The following is a 14,846-nucleotide window of genomic DNA, read 5'->3' as shown; positions in this document are numbered from 1 at the left end:
CACCTAGAGCACCATGAGTTTCCCTAATCAAGTTCATACAATAACAATCACACAAACAAGATATAATTGGGCAAGAGATACTGGTTGTTTTTAGTTGTTCAAACAACAAACCAAGGTGGCCTTCAAATGATAGAAAAGGAGTCTATGCTCAACTTACAACTTGTGTGTTTAATCAATTCAAAGGCCCCTAAAAATGAGCTATCTCTTGGCTTTTATACCAAGTGAGAGCCGGCCCTTTGAACCTCATAAAGTTCACTTACTTAAGACCAAAATACCCTAAGAAATGTTTCATAACAAACATAAGGAAACTTGTGCAAAATGCACTTGAAAGTGACATAGCCGGCTAGAGGGTCTATCCGGGTATGTCCAAAAGTGAGCTCTTTGTAGCTTGACTTGGTCCAGAAATGACCAAGTGTTCTTCATGGAATTTGTGGAGAAGAGATACCTCTTTGACATGTCAAAAGAGTAGAGGCAATGGGCTTCATTTCCTGGTCCAGATTAAGAGCTAAAGTGGCATGCATAACTTGATCTTTGATCCTCTTAGCCATGGCTCTTGTGATTGCCCTTTGAGGAGTTGTTGATAGGGATGCTCCTGCATCATTCCCTCCTTCTTTTGAAGGGCCTGACCTCAGGCCATCTTCAGTATTGATGATTGGAGCCTCTTCTTCTTGTTCTTCCCCTTCACTAGCTTCTTCATCAACATTCTTGAAAAGAGTAAGGTCTCCAATGTTGAAAGTGGGATTGACTCCATACTCTTCTGGAAGGTCGATGACATAAGCATTGTCACCAACCACTCTTAGCACTTGGAATGGTCCATCCCCTCTTGGTGAGAGCTTGGAAGTCCTTAAGTTGGGAAATCTGTCCTTCCTTAGGTGCACCCACACTAGATCTCCTTCTTTGAGTATGACCTTCCTTCTATGCTTGTTCTTTGCCTCAGCTACACTTGTGGCTAAGCTCTCCAACCTCTCTCTGGTTCTTTCATGTAGCTCCTTGATGAGTTTAACCTGGTTCCCTGCACTATATTCACACTTCTCTTTGCTAGGCAAAGGAATAAGATCAAAGGGGGTTAGAGGGTTAGTACCATACACACACATAAAAGGACTTACCTTGGTGCTTGAGTGTGTGGCCCTATTGTAGGAAAACTCAAAATGTGGTAGAATGTCTTCCCATGCCTTAAGGTTAGTTTTAATCAAGGCTCTAAGCATGGTCCCTAAAGTCCTATTAGTCACTTCAGTTTGTCCATCAGTTTGGGGGTGACTAGATGTAGAAAATAAGAGCTTGGTTCCTATCTTTCCCCATAATGTTCTCCAAAAATGACTAAGGAACTTAGGATCCCTATCACTAACTATGGTCCTAGGTAGTCCATGTAGTCTAACAACCTCACTAAAGAATAAGTTGGCTACACTAGTTGCATCTTCAGTTTTATGACAAGGTATAAAGTGAGCCATCTTACTAAACCTATCCACCACCACAAAAATAGAATCTCTGCCCTTCCTAGTCCTAGGTAACCCTACAATGAAGTCCATACTAATATCTAACCATGGGGCACTAGGGATAGGTAGTGGTGAATACAAACCTTGAGGTTTCACTTTGGATTTGGCCTTAAGGCACTCAATGCATCTTTTAAGCATATGTTCTACGTCTTTAAGCATGTGAGGCCAAAAGAAATGGGAACTCAGTATAGCATGGGTCTTGTCCCTACCAAAATGTCCCATTAAACCTCCTTTGTGAGATTCCTCCACAAGAAGAAGTCTAAGAGAACACTTAGGTATGCACACCCTATCAACCTTGAATAGAAATCCTTCAAACAAGTAAAACTTGCCTAAGGGTCCCTTTTCAAGGCAATGAACATATATATCACAAAAATCAGAATCATTACTATAAAGCTCTTTGATGTAGGTGAATCCTAACACCTTTGAATCAAGGGTGGTTAGCAAGGTATGCCTCCTAGAGAGTGCATCTGCCACTACATTGTCTTTCCCTTTCTTATACTTGATAATATAAGGGAAAGTCTCAATGAACTCCATCCACCTACCATGTCTCCTATCAAGCTTGTCTTGGCTTCTAAAATGCTTTAGTGACTCATGGTCAGTATGCAAGACAAACTCATTAGGCCACAAGTAGTGTTGCCAAGTTTTCAACACCCTAAACAAAGCATACAACTCTTTATCATATGTAGAGTAATTTAGAGTTGCACCTTTGAGTTTTTCACTAAAGAAGGCAATAGGTTTACCTCCTTGCATTAGCACACCTCCAATGCCCACTCCAGAAGCATCACATTCCACTTCAAAAGGCCTTGTGAAATCTGGAAGCACTAGTAGGGGTGCCTCGGTTAGCCTTGCCTTAAGCTCTTGGAATGCCTCTTCTTGGCTAGTTCCCCATTGGAAAACAATGTTCTTCTTTGTAAGCTCAGTAAGGGGTGAAGCAATGGTGCTAAAGTCCTTGACAAATCTTCTATAGAAGCTAGCAAGCCCTTGGAAACTTCTCACTTGTGTTGCACTAGTTGGAGTTGGCCATTCTTGTATTGCCTTAATCTTCTCTTTGTCAACCTCCAAGCCCTTGGAACTCACTACAAAACCTAAGAATGAAACAGAATCTGAGTAGAAATCACATTTCTTAAGGTTAGCATACAAAGAAACTTGCTTGAGTTTGGATAGTACTTCCCTTAAATGATTGGCATGCTCATGGAGTGACTTTGAGTAGATAAGAATGTCATCAAAGTAAACCACCACAAACTGCCCAATGAAGCTTCTTAGGACATGATTCATCAACCTCATGAAGGTTTAAGGAGCATTGGTAAGACCAAATGGCATGACAAGCCACTCATACAACCCAAACTTAGTTTTGAAGGCAGTTTTCCATTCATCACCTTCCTTCATTCTGATTTGGTGGTAACCACTCTTGAGATCAATTTTTGAGAAGCAAGATGCTCCATGGAGCTCATCTAACATGTCATCTAACCTTGGAATTGGATGCCTATACTTGATGGTGATGTTGTTGATGGCTCTACAATCCACACACATCCTTAGTGTGCCTTCCTTCTTAGGCACCAACAAAACTGGCACGACACAAGGGGACGTGCTTTCCCTTATGTACCCTTTCTCTAACAACTCATGGACTTGAGTTTCCACCTCTTTACTTTCCATAGGATTCATTTTGTAGGCTGGCCTATTAGGAAGTACCTGCCCTGGAATGAAATCAATTTGATGTTCAATACCTCTTAGTGGTGGAAGTCCATTGGGTAGCTCTTGTGGAAACACTTCATGGAACTCATCTAGCACTTCTTGGATGGCCTTAGGCAATGTATGGCTGGGTGCTTCTGATGTTAAGGTGTGATTCTTGACCAAGCTCATTAGCATAGCATCCTTGGGCAGAAACTCATCCCTTGGAACTTCCTTGAACACTAGCATGGAGTATTGTCCTTGGAACTTGGAGATGTGCAAAACCAGGGGCTTGTCCTTGGTCTTAAGCCTCTCTTTTTCTACCATCTTGCCCTTATCCTTGGCTCTCTTAGCCTCAGCTGCTTCCACAATTTGAAAAGGAGTCATAGGTTTCAAGGTAATCAACTTGCCATTAACCATGAAAGAGTACTTGTTAGAAAAACCATCATGTGTAACTCTATTATCATATTGCCATGGTCTTCCTAAGAGTAAATGACAAGCTTGCATGGGTAATACATCACAAAGTATAGTGTCCACATATGAGCCTAGCTTAAAGGTCACATTACATTGCTTGTGAACCTTGAGTTCTCCACAATCATTCATCCAATGTAGTTTGTAAGGTCTAGGATGCAATATGGAGGGCAAGTCTAATTTTTCTATCAATTCACTACTAGCTATGTTGCAACAACTACCTCCATCAATAATCACATCACAAACCTTGTCTTTTATCATGCATCTACTATGGAAAATGTTCTCCCTTTGGTTATCTTCAACCAATTCAGTTTGGACACTTAGAACTCTTCTACAAACTAGCACTTCACCATGTTCATACCCTATCTCCTCTGATTCTTCCCCTAAGTCCACATCTAGGTCATTACTAGGTTCATTATCTTCATGCTCACTTTCTGATTCATATTGTCCCATAGCATTAATAAACATAACTCTCTTGTTAGGACAATCTCTCATGAAATGGCATTTACCCTTGCATTTAAAGCACTCTAAACTACTAGATCTAGGGTAAGGAGTATTAGACACATTAGGGGGTTTAGAAGTACTCCCTGAGTTGCCCATGGCTTGGCCTTGGGGCTTAGGTGGATCCCTTTGTGGATAGGTTCCCTTGGGTGCTTGAGTAGGGGTGGTGCTTGGCTTGTTAGCCCATGGGGTGCTTGATCCCATTGGCCTAGAAGTTGGCCTTGTTGTTTGCACCATCCTAGCCTTCATCTTCCTTTCAACCTTAATAGCATTATGAAATAATTGTTCACTAGTTTCATAAGGATACATGTCTACCTCATTGGAGATGGAAGGGTTCAACACCCTTAGAAACCTTGCATTGGTGGCAATGGGGTCTTCTCTGATGTTGGCCTTGATCATGGCCATATGCATTGCATTATACACTTCCTCCACACTCTGATTTCCTTGCTTCAAGGTCTCTAACTTGTGCCTTAGCTCCCTTGCATGGTGCTCAGGTATAAATCTTCCTCTCATGACCCTCTTCATTTCATCCCAATTCTGGATGGGAGGTTCTTGTCTTTCTCTTCTCTCCTGGACCAAGTTGTCCCACCACAACATAGCATAATCTTGGAATTCAAGGATAGCAAGTTGTACCTTCTTTTCTTCATTGAAGTTGTGACATGACCAGATTTGGTCCATCTTTCTTTCCCATGCCATGTAGGTGTCCGGATCACACTTGCCCTCAAATGGTGGGATCTTCACCTTTATCTTGCCAATTCCATCCTCTTCTCTTGGCCTAGGCACTTGCTCAAACCCTTGATCATGTCTTGGTTGCCTTGGAGCTGGTTCTAGATGGTGTACTGGGGCATGTCTAGGAGCTTGCTCAAAAGGTTGCTCATGTCTAAATTCCCTAGGAACATACCCATAAGGGTGCTCATTCCTTTGGAACCTTACCCTCCTTCCTCTGTTTCCTCTTCCTCCAAATCTCATGTTCCTATCACCCTGAAACTCATCAACAAAATCATCACTATATCTATTCACATTAGGAGAATCAAAGTTAGGAAACTCCCTTGAGTATTGCATAGGTGATGGTCTTGCCAAGGGTGAGACATGTTCTCTAGTTGGTATCCTAATAGGCTCAGGTCTGTTTATGGGTGAGATGGAGCCTATCCTCACATCTTGTCTAGGAATAGGAGCATGGGAGTGTGCATGAGAGGGTTCCCCAGGTTCATACTGGTTCCTTAAGATCCTAGGGGAACTCCTTGGTGATTTCTGTTTTGACTCCAATGTTGCCATTCTACTAGAAAGCTCTTGGTGATTTCTAGCTATGGTCTCATTAAGGGTCCTTATGAGTGAGGCTAGGTCTGGTTGAGGGTTGGTGATACTTTGTTCTGAGTTGATCAAAGGGTTCACCTCCTCTTGTTGAGAATGATGGGGTGAGCTAGACATTGTCACGCAAACAACAAGCAAAGATGTTAAGTTAGAGTAATAACTTGTGTTTGATTTGTGTCTTCCCTCACACTCAAAGATAACCTCACAATCTCTGCTCAATACAGTACCTTATAAGTGTGAAATGATTTGAGTGAATCTAGATTAAGTACACTTAAGGATGCCAAAGAAACAATAGTTATAGCATGCAGTTTAGGTACTTAGGCAAACAGAATGTTTAAGTGTGTTTAGCTCAAGAGGGGCGAAAGACTATTACCTTAGTCTGAGGTGAACAAGAAGCCCTTGGAGTCCCTTTGTAATTGCCTTCAGAAGTTCCTTGGAAAAGGCTGAGGATTGTGTTTAGGAAAAGAAGTTAAGTGAACCACCTTAGGTGTACTACTTCTCTTAAGGCTAAAAGGTGGGGTATGGCTTAAGTTGTGAAGGGCACTTGGCAATCCCTTCTCACCGTCTTCACTTAGTATTGTGACCACTTGGTCACGTTCCAAATGTTGCACTTGGAGTACACAACAAAAGGTACAAGGTTTAATTAAGAATAGGCAAGCTAGCACGTTACCCGGGTACAAAGTGTGTTGCAAGCAACTTTGGGTGTGTGTTTCAAAAGGTCAATGAGCTGCAATGGATGTGACTTTTCTTGATCCTTGTAGTGGAGGTTTTTCTAGGTAGAAGGCTCAGGTCACATCCAAAAAGGCACGACCCAATGAGGCTGCAATGTCTTGTGAATAGGCTAGGTCAACACTTTTGAAAAGGAGAATTGACACTTTACCGCTTTGGGAAAGGTTTTTGGCTTTAGTGTTTGGACAATCTACTCGTGCCTTTGGTCTGATTTTTGTTGCCCTCAACAGATCAAATGTTGTTCTTCATGGGGCTCATAAGTGTTCTTCGTTTGGTTGTGTTTGGATTGAGGGGTGAAGCTTCAAAGTTGGGTTCTTGACCACTTTTGTGCGTGAAATCAAGCACCCGGTTTACTACTTCTGGAACGATTTTCTTTGCCTTGGTCAGAACGATCTACTCGGTGGAATTGGATGATTTTTGTTGCTGTAGAAAGATCAAGACTTGTACTTTACACTTTGTTCATATTGTTCTTGAAGATGGTTGTGTTTGGTAGGGCTAAAAAGGCTTGGCTTCCGGTATCTTGCTCGGCGCTGGTTCCCGGAACAAGGCACCGGTCCGGGTGAATGGTTGGTTTTTCCTTGGAACTTCCGAAGCGTAACTTAGGGAATTCCTTAGGCAACTTCCTCACCTTCAACCTTGGTTTTATTCCTGCAAAAACTTCAAGCAATCATCTTGGTTAGACCAAAGAAACAAGGTAAAGAAAAGGCTAGCTTTTGTGGGTTTTCAACAATGTTTTTGTCAAGTGTTCTTGCAAGAACTTTGCAAGGCACTTGGTTTTGGGTTTTCTAAGGTGAACAAAGGATGAACTCACTGAGCGCAAAACACAAGTTGATGTAGGGAAATCCCTACAAGGCTCGGATCTAGAGTTCAAACCTTTCAAACATCAAGAAAAAGTGTTCTAGATGTTATCCTAGCTTGGAAACAAGCTTGGATGCAAAATAGAGATAGAAGTGAGATGAAAGCAAATGGGATAAGTTCTTGAGTGATCCTTATTCACTATTGCAAGCACCTTGGACTTAACCTCAACACAATGCAAGCCAACAAGAAACAAACAAGCTATAACACAACACAACTAGGGGATATACCACCTAGAGCACCATGAGTTTCCCTAATCAAGTTCATACAATAACAATCACACAAACAAGATATAATTGGGCAAGAGATACTGGTTGTTTTTAGTTGTTCAACCAACAAACCAAGGTGGCCTTCAAATGATAGAAAAGGAGTCTATGCTCAACTTACAACTTGTGTGTTTAATCAATTCAAAGGCCCCTAAAAATGAGCTATCTCTTGGCTTTTATACCAAGTGAGAGCCGGCCCTTTGAACCTCATAAAGTTCACTTACCTAAGACCAAAATACCCTAAGAAATGTTTCATAACAAACATAAGGAAACTTGTGCAAAATGCACTTGAAAGTGACATAGCCGGCTAGAGGGTCTATCCGGGTATGTCCAAAAGTGAGCTCTTTGTAGCTTGACTTGGTCCAGAAATGACCAAGTGTTCTTCATGGAATTTGTGGAGAAGAGATACCTCTTTGACATGTCAAAAGAGTAGAGGCAATGGGCTTCATTTCCTGGTCCAGATTAAGAGCTAAAGTGGCATGCATAACTTGATCTTTGATCCTCTTAGCCATGGCTCTTGTGATTGCCCTTTGAGGAGTTGTTGATAGGGATGCTCCTGCATCACAAGTAAAGAAGGAGGCAAAATAAGGCTTTTGGCCCCTGATGTGCTCGTACCCAGCTTGCGCAACAAGCTAGGACAAACTCACAGCGAAGCGATCGCGCCCATGCTCTGGAGGCAACGTGATCACGTCTAAATAGGACGCGATCGCGTTCCTGGCGCTAAGGCACCGTGACAAAACCCTATTCCGAATGTTTAAGTGGGTTTTAACCTAGGGTTTAAGTGTAATTTGGGCTGGGCCTTTTCTAAACACATTTTAGGGTTGTCATTTAGGGTTAGCCACTCATTTCATTATAAATAGGGAGAGATTTAGCTCTCCCTAAACCACTTTTACACTTTACAATTCAGAATTCATTAGGGTTTTAGCTATGATCCAGGAGTAATCTCCTTTGACTTTGTGTGGTTGGTTCGCGCCTCTGGGCTAATTCAATATGAGGTTTGTTATCTTTGGTTCTTCATATATTATATCTCTATTTCTTTAATCTCTTGTGCGTATTGATAATTGAATTGAATGCACTTTCTAGATTGATCACCTAGGTTGTTAGTTCAATTTAATATTGTTAGGGCCTCGTTTATCCGAGTTGGAGAACCTTGCCTGCTTAGTAGTACGAATCTCTACTTGGACTAGTTGGACTAGTTGGACTCGTAGGATAGGGAGATTAATGAGGTGTTGGCGCCAAGGGCAGTGCACCTTCCTATTTATCCATGATCTTAATGTTGTCTAGGATCTAGTCTTGATAATTTCAAGGCTAGATTTGTAGACAAGATGTTGTTAGGGCTAGTTGACCTAATCAGCGATATTAGTACGTGGTTTAGGGAAATTAGAAGACATAAAGGAGTTAGAATAGAGATTAGAACCCGAATAGAAGAACCTAGGATCATTGAATTAGGCTAGAAGGTTATGACTAACCATACAAAGTATTTTTCCCAATTAATACAACAACAAATCAGTTTCACAAATCCCCCAAGCAATTAATTTCAACTTGTTAGTCATTTTAGTACTTGAAGAAGTATATACTCTTGGTTCCTCGTGGATTCGACCCCGACTTACCACTCTACTTCTGTGGAGGAGTATAAGGGATTTATTTGACCAGGATTGCTCAACGACATTCGGTCCTGTCAACACTCTATAGAGGTAAGGTGGGATCTTTGATGTACCTAACCGCCTCTAGGCCTGATATTGTTTTTGCAGTGAGTCTATGTGCTAGATTTCAATCCAATCCAAGGGAGTCACATGTAGCTATCATCAAGCGAATATTTTGCTACTTAAAGGGGACTGACAACTTGTGTTTATGGTACCCTAAGAACTGTGATTTTACCCTTGTTGGGTGTACAGATGTTGATCTCGTTGATTGAAAGAGAACCTCAGGTATGGCTTAGTTCCCAGGCCCTTGACTTGATTCTTGGGGCTCTCTCAAGCAAAACTCAGTAGCCGTATCCACCACCGAGTCAAAATACATAGCAGCTGCTTCTTGTTGTTCTCAACTCCTATGGCTCAAGCAAAAACTCAAGGACTTCGTTATTTCCATGGGCTTGATTGAAATAAGATGTGATAACACTAGCGCGATCAATATCTCAAAGAACCCTATGCACCATTCTCGAACTAAGCACATTGACCTGCGTCATCACTTCCTTCGAGACAATGTGGAGAAGAAGAACATAGAGTTCACCCACTGTAGGACTGAGGATCAAATAGCAGACATTTTCACTAAGGCCATGAACAAGGAACGATTCGTCAAACTCATGCTTCACTTGGGATTGATCCCCCTTAATTAAGCATCTTCCTCAATGTAAGATTCATCCCTTAGACTCATATAAATTGTAGCTTCTTTTAAACTTGGGAACTTAGGACCAATAAGTGCGCGAACCTAGCATGTACTCTTAAGGGTATACGTCCTTCACATGCTTTGTGTGATGCTAAATGATAAATGCTTGTTAGGCCCTTCTAGGATTGTACTATTACTTGCTAAAACTTGATTCCTATGCATGCTCTTCATTTTCAAGCCATGATATATAAGCACGATGATCACTTCTTAACCATATGATCAAGCCCCCCAGATATGACTCGTGCTTATGAGCCAGTCCCTTAGCCTTGATCTTGGTGTAATGTTCCCTATGACCAAATAAGCCACAACTGGAAATATTCACCTAGATGACAAAGAGCCTACCCATATACGCTTAGCACTTGTTGTTTTAAAAGAGATTCTATGTCCCTTTATGTGTGTGAAATATTTATGTGCTTAAGCGAGTTAAAACATCCCAATGGGAACTGAGACATTACACTTAAAATTGATGGGGACCGAGTTGTATGGGTAATGACAAGCGCAAATCAAGAGATATATAGCCATGGGGACCGTGTACTTGATGGGGACCGAGAAACGGAAAAAGGCATGAAGCACAAATTAGAATGAGAACTGAGTATGGGGATCGCCTACTTAATAGGTAATCATCACACGTCAATTCCCCAACGGCCACTTGCTTATGCGACATCGAGGTGCCGAATCTGATCCAATTACAAGCAGTTATGATTCGACCGTTATACACCCTCCATATATACCCCTTGTCCCAGATTCATACCCCTTTACCACTTTCACACTATTCATCGACTCTATATACACATACTCTCCATCTCTCTCTCACACAGACAACCCTCCGGTATCTCAAATTTCCCACATCTCTCAAATGGACAACCAATTGAACATCAGTGTTGAGCAATGGGTTGAGTACCTTAAATACAAGGTGTTTATGGAGACCATGGCCACTGCTCCTTAGCACCACCATCACCACCATCTACCTCTAAAGCACCTCCTCCGGTGACAGCAACTCCTCAAATTCATCCTACCACAGTCCCGGAGAAACAGCCAACACCACCACCACCGTCTTCACCACCTCCTCCACCTACCAATCAAACCCCTTTTCACCACTCCTCACCAGCTCCAATGGAGGAAGACCACCCACACAAGGAACCCATCCACTCCATCTCATCCACTACCCCAAAAGCCTCATCCTCCGCCTCCACTGAGCATACATCCACAACCTCCGTTGATGACGAATCTAACCCTCAGACCCTTGATCTCACTTCTCCAACTCTAACTCTTACACTCCCTGGATCTCCAACTCAACTGGTCTCCCATAAACGGCCTCTCCAGATCACTCCCTCCTCCACCTCCCACAAAAGAGCCAAAGGGCTCTCATCTAAGGAGATCATCACCACAGAAAGCGAGTCCTCGCTCAAACTGCCTCCAGCCCAAAGAAACTTCACAATGAGGATGGTGATCGAGCTGATCATAATCGGCCAAGAGTTCTGGAAAACCCTGGACCCCAGCGAGTTCGATATTGTGGCAACAGTTACTGCACTAGAGCGCACTAGATTGTCAAAGTTAGAAGAGGAGTCCTTCACGGTTGACCTAGACGATGTCAGACGCTTCTACAATGCGTTGGTCCCAATGTTCCCAGCCCCAGGACAGTCGTGCAGTGTTTCCTAGATCCCATGGGGGGACGAGCCAAAGATAATAAACGTCAAGCTGGTGGCAAAAGTGCTTGGTCTACCAATGAGTGAAGGGTTTGTGTCTCTCCCAAAGAAGAATTGGTTGTATGGAAAGGAAGAAACAATAGATATTCTCGTGGGAAGGCAAAGCCAAAAGAAATCAAGAACAACATGATCCCCTTCGGCCTCAAGCTCCTGCACTTCATCATTCCGCGTAACGTGGTCCAGTGGCAGGAGAAGTGCGACAAAGTACAATTACTGACGCCTGCTTACTCAGGGATGCAATAGAGGACAGCATCATCGACACTTCACGTATCATGCTTCAGCTCATGCTTACGGTCAAGATGCATAATAACCACGCGCTTCCTTATCCTCATGTGGTAAAAAAGCTGATGTGCAAACTGGGTATCTACAACCCGGTAAAAGAGACGCCCCTAGAGAGCTTTGTCATAGTAATTGGCCTAAGGAGGTTAGTCAAACACTCGGGTATGGAAGAACCCCCAGAAAGGCTGCAATTAGGGCCCACATCCAGAGTTGAGACCAAGCCCGAACCCAAATCCAAGCCTGACACCACAACCCCTCCCAAATCAGAGCCCAGACCGCAACATCTGAAGAGCCCATTGAAAGAAAATAAGTCGTTGTTGTCTGTGGAAATCTAGCTCTGAACGCTAGAGGCAGTCCTCCAGGCCAACATGCACTTGGTCGTCCTGCACAGAATGATTGACTGGCACCTTCATGTTATGAAGGCACTCATGATCGGGCCACTCAAAGAAGGACACCTCAACAACTTTAAGGATGAATATCATTGGGAGTGATTGTGTTGTGATCTAAGTTCCTTTAGTCTCCCTTAGAAAAAATCCAAAGCCCTTCAAATTCCTAATGCATTTGTGCTCTTTTTGTGCGCTTCCTTGCTTCATTAATATAAATTATGACTTGAATCATTTGCATGCTTGCTCTAGAACATACTGAGAATGTGCTTGCCTTGATATGTTTTCTTTTGCATCACTTATCCATTCATCTAGAAGGCACGCATGTACTACTCATTATTTCCCCTTGTTCCATATTAAGAATATCCTTTTAAATGATGTCAAAAGGAGGAATATTACAAGCATAGGGGTTATTTAATTTAGGGGGAACTAATACTCATGGTAAGTTAAAGGGCGATGAGTGCTACTCGTTCATTGGTTAAGGGGGGACCAAAGCTACTTCCTGGTCAGTTCTATTTTGGCTAAACTCTATATCTATGGCACGATTCTATTGTTGGTTATATGGACTAGCCTCTTAGTTCATACAACTAATAATACCTCAGTTTTAATGATAACAAACAGCCTAATATACTAATGTCTTCATTGAGTGAGATATTGCAGGATAGCAAAAGGCCTTCGAGCTAATTAGATGATTTAAGCATGGAACTCAACGAGATCAAGGATTAGGAGCAAGAGCAGGTCCAATGAGAAGAATAGCGCTTAACGCGCTTAACCAGGAGCAAGGGAACCGAATGTCACAGGAAGGAACCGAGTGCATTGAAGGGAACCGAGCATGTATAAATAGAAAGCTATCTTACAAGCCGCTATTAAAGGAAAGATTTGATGCGTGAGAACTACCAGATACGAGATCTTGTTTGTTAGAGCGACTTTTTTATGTTAGTTAGTTAGTTAAGATTTAATAGTTTATTCCTTTTTTTAATCTAGCTTTTCGTTAATTAGTTCACGGTGATTATGTCATAGTATAAATAGCGTAGATTCACATTCTAAAGAGTTGTTGTTGAAAGTGCTGAGAGTTAGTACATTTGATTTAGGACTTAGGCAATAGCTAGGAGAGTTTAGATAGAAACTAAGAACTGTGTGTTCGCCTAGTAGTTGTAAGCCCTACGAGAAATCAATTCAATAATCATTTTGGAATTCGTTGTTTACTTGTTCTTATCTTTATTCCGCACAAAGTTGTTTTCAATAATCATTTTGGATTTCGTTGTTTACTTGTTCTCAACTTTTATCGTATACTAGGACCTTCGGACACATGCTACATACGGCCTATTTTTTTTTAGTTTTGTACGCTTTTCCGTATTTCATGTTGCTTATACATTGTTTTATGTTTTGTTTTTTGTCTCCATTTTATGTTGCCATGTTCTATTATGGCATCCTTTTTTAAAAAAGATTTGTTCTCTTTTTTATTTTATTTGTCCTATTTGATTACCATGACACCTATTTTTTCATGTTTTGTACTTCATCTATTATTTTATAAGAATTCAATTCCATAAATAAATAATAAGCTTGTTAGTAAGACTGTCTTATTTTATATCACTGATATTTCTTTGTTTAATTTTTCCATATTCACACATTTTTTCTTCCCTTAAATACCATGTAACTCAACCTTTTTTCTTCTAGTTTTTATTGTATGTTTATTTTAGCTTTTCTTGTATTTTTTTAATGTTTGTCTATTTTTTTACGGAAGTTTTTTGTTGTTGGGGTTCTCCGTTTCTTGTTACTTCCCTTAATAGTACCATGTACTACCATTCTTTCCTTTGACTATGTCTTCTTATTTATTTTATTCCTTTTTTTGTTCTTGTACCTTACTTTATTCAATGTCATTAAGTGTTGTCATCACGTACGAAAGATATATGAGAGTTTAATAAATTCAACTAGTTGTAGGACGATCAAGAGTCACATTAACTATTATTTTGGTATCTTAATTAATAATCTTAAACCTCATATTTACACTTTATACCACTCCCAATTATTCTATCTATATATATATAAATAAATAAATAAATAGGTTTGCCAACATATATGTTAGTTTTTCATCATTACATATCTCAAATGAAATTTACTAGACATGGTTGTTTCAGCTGAATATATATTATATACGTTGATTGTTGACCTAAAATCAACACAAAAACAACACAAGAACCATATAACAATGTTTAATTAACCTGCTTTTTTTCTTTCTAAATTGAGATTTAGGCAATTACTCTCTTTTAATTGGCTAACAATGAACTAAAAGACATAGAAACCAGATAACACTAACTTAAAAAAACACAAAAGTGCAATCTAAATAAATAGATTGATGATAACACTAAACTAAAATCAACACAAAAGTCAGTCAACAACAACTAAAATCAACACAGAATTTCAATTCTGTGTTTCATTGTCATTGACCATGAACTAAAATCAACACACAAAGTGGTAAATAATAACTTCAATCAACACTGAAATTCGGTTCTTGTGAAAATAGTTAGACAATAACCAAAAAAATGGGCAAAATAACTTGATCTTGGCTAACAATGAAATAAAATCAACATAGGAACCAGTAAAAAATACTAAAATCAAAACAGATGTCCATATACATGAAACGTCGGGCAACAATAAAGAAAATTAAATGTGCAGAATAAATTGATAGAGAGTAACAATGAACTAAGATAAACATAGAAATCAGTAAAAAAAAATGATAGTCGCTAACACTTACCTAAAATCAAACCCAAAAATCAGTCAACAACAACTAAAATTAAC

At 40.6% G+C, this 14,846-nt stretch overlaps 1 protein-coding gene across 1 annotated transcript; it reads right to left on the bottom strand.

Annotated features, from left to right (window-relative positions):
* Positions 1 to 419: 419 nt before the first annotated feature.
* Positions 420 to 8,963, bottom strand: LOC141251104 (uncharacterized). The gene is made up of 13 exons (XM_073670226.1): positions 8,905 to 8,963; positions 7,938 to 8,035; positions 7,704 to 7,850; positions 7,316 to 7,378; positions 6,626 to 6,830; positions 6,325 to 6,416; positions 5,941 to 6,054; positions 5,818 to 5,887; positions 3,605 to 5,655; positions 3,020 to 3,259; positions 1,942 to 2,578; positions 1,028 to 1,806; positions 420 to 889 (listed from the first exon to the last, which is right to left on the bottom strand). The coding sequence occupies exons 1-13, from the start codon at positions 8,961 to 8,963 to the stop codon at positions 420 to 422; spliced, it is 5,025 nt and encodes a 1,674-aa protein (XP_073526327.1).
* Between the last annotated feature and the right edge of the window lie 5,883 nt (positions 8,964 to 14,846).

The sequence above is a fragment of the Phyllobates terribilis genome, unplaced genomic scaffold (assembly GCF_046119375.1).
Source record: "Phyllobates terribilis strain yellow unplaced genomic scaffold, ASM4611937v1 Scaffold_6633__1_contigs__length_43126, whole genome shotgun sequence".
Lineage (NCBI taxonomy): Eukaryota > Metazoa > Chordata > Amphibia > Anura > Dendrobatidae > Phyllobates > Phyllobates terribilis.
The sequence above is the reverse complement of the archived record's forward strand: the minus strand, read 5'-3'. Positions and strand labels throughout refer to the sequence as shown.

What these genes read in the sequence shown, in the direction of transcription:
- LOC141251104 (XM_073670226.1), bottom strand. Translation starts at nt 8,963, where the DNA reads ATGTCGTTGAGCAATCCTGGTCAAATAAATCCCTTATACTCCTCCACA. An exon ending in CTCTTGCCCAATTATATCTT is followed by an intron (nt 6,831 to 7,315) that starts GTTTGTGTGATT and finishes GATTGCTTGAAG; the next exon opens with TTTTTGCAGGAATAAAACCA. An exon ending in GATGCACTCTCTAGGAGGCA is followed by an intron (nt 1,807 to 1,941) that starts TACCTTGCTAAC and finishes GTTTTACTTGTT; the next exon opens with TGAAGGATTTCTATTCAAGG.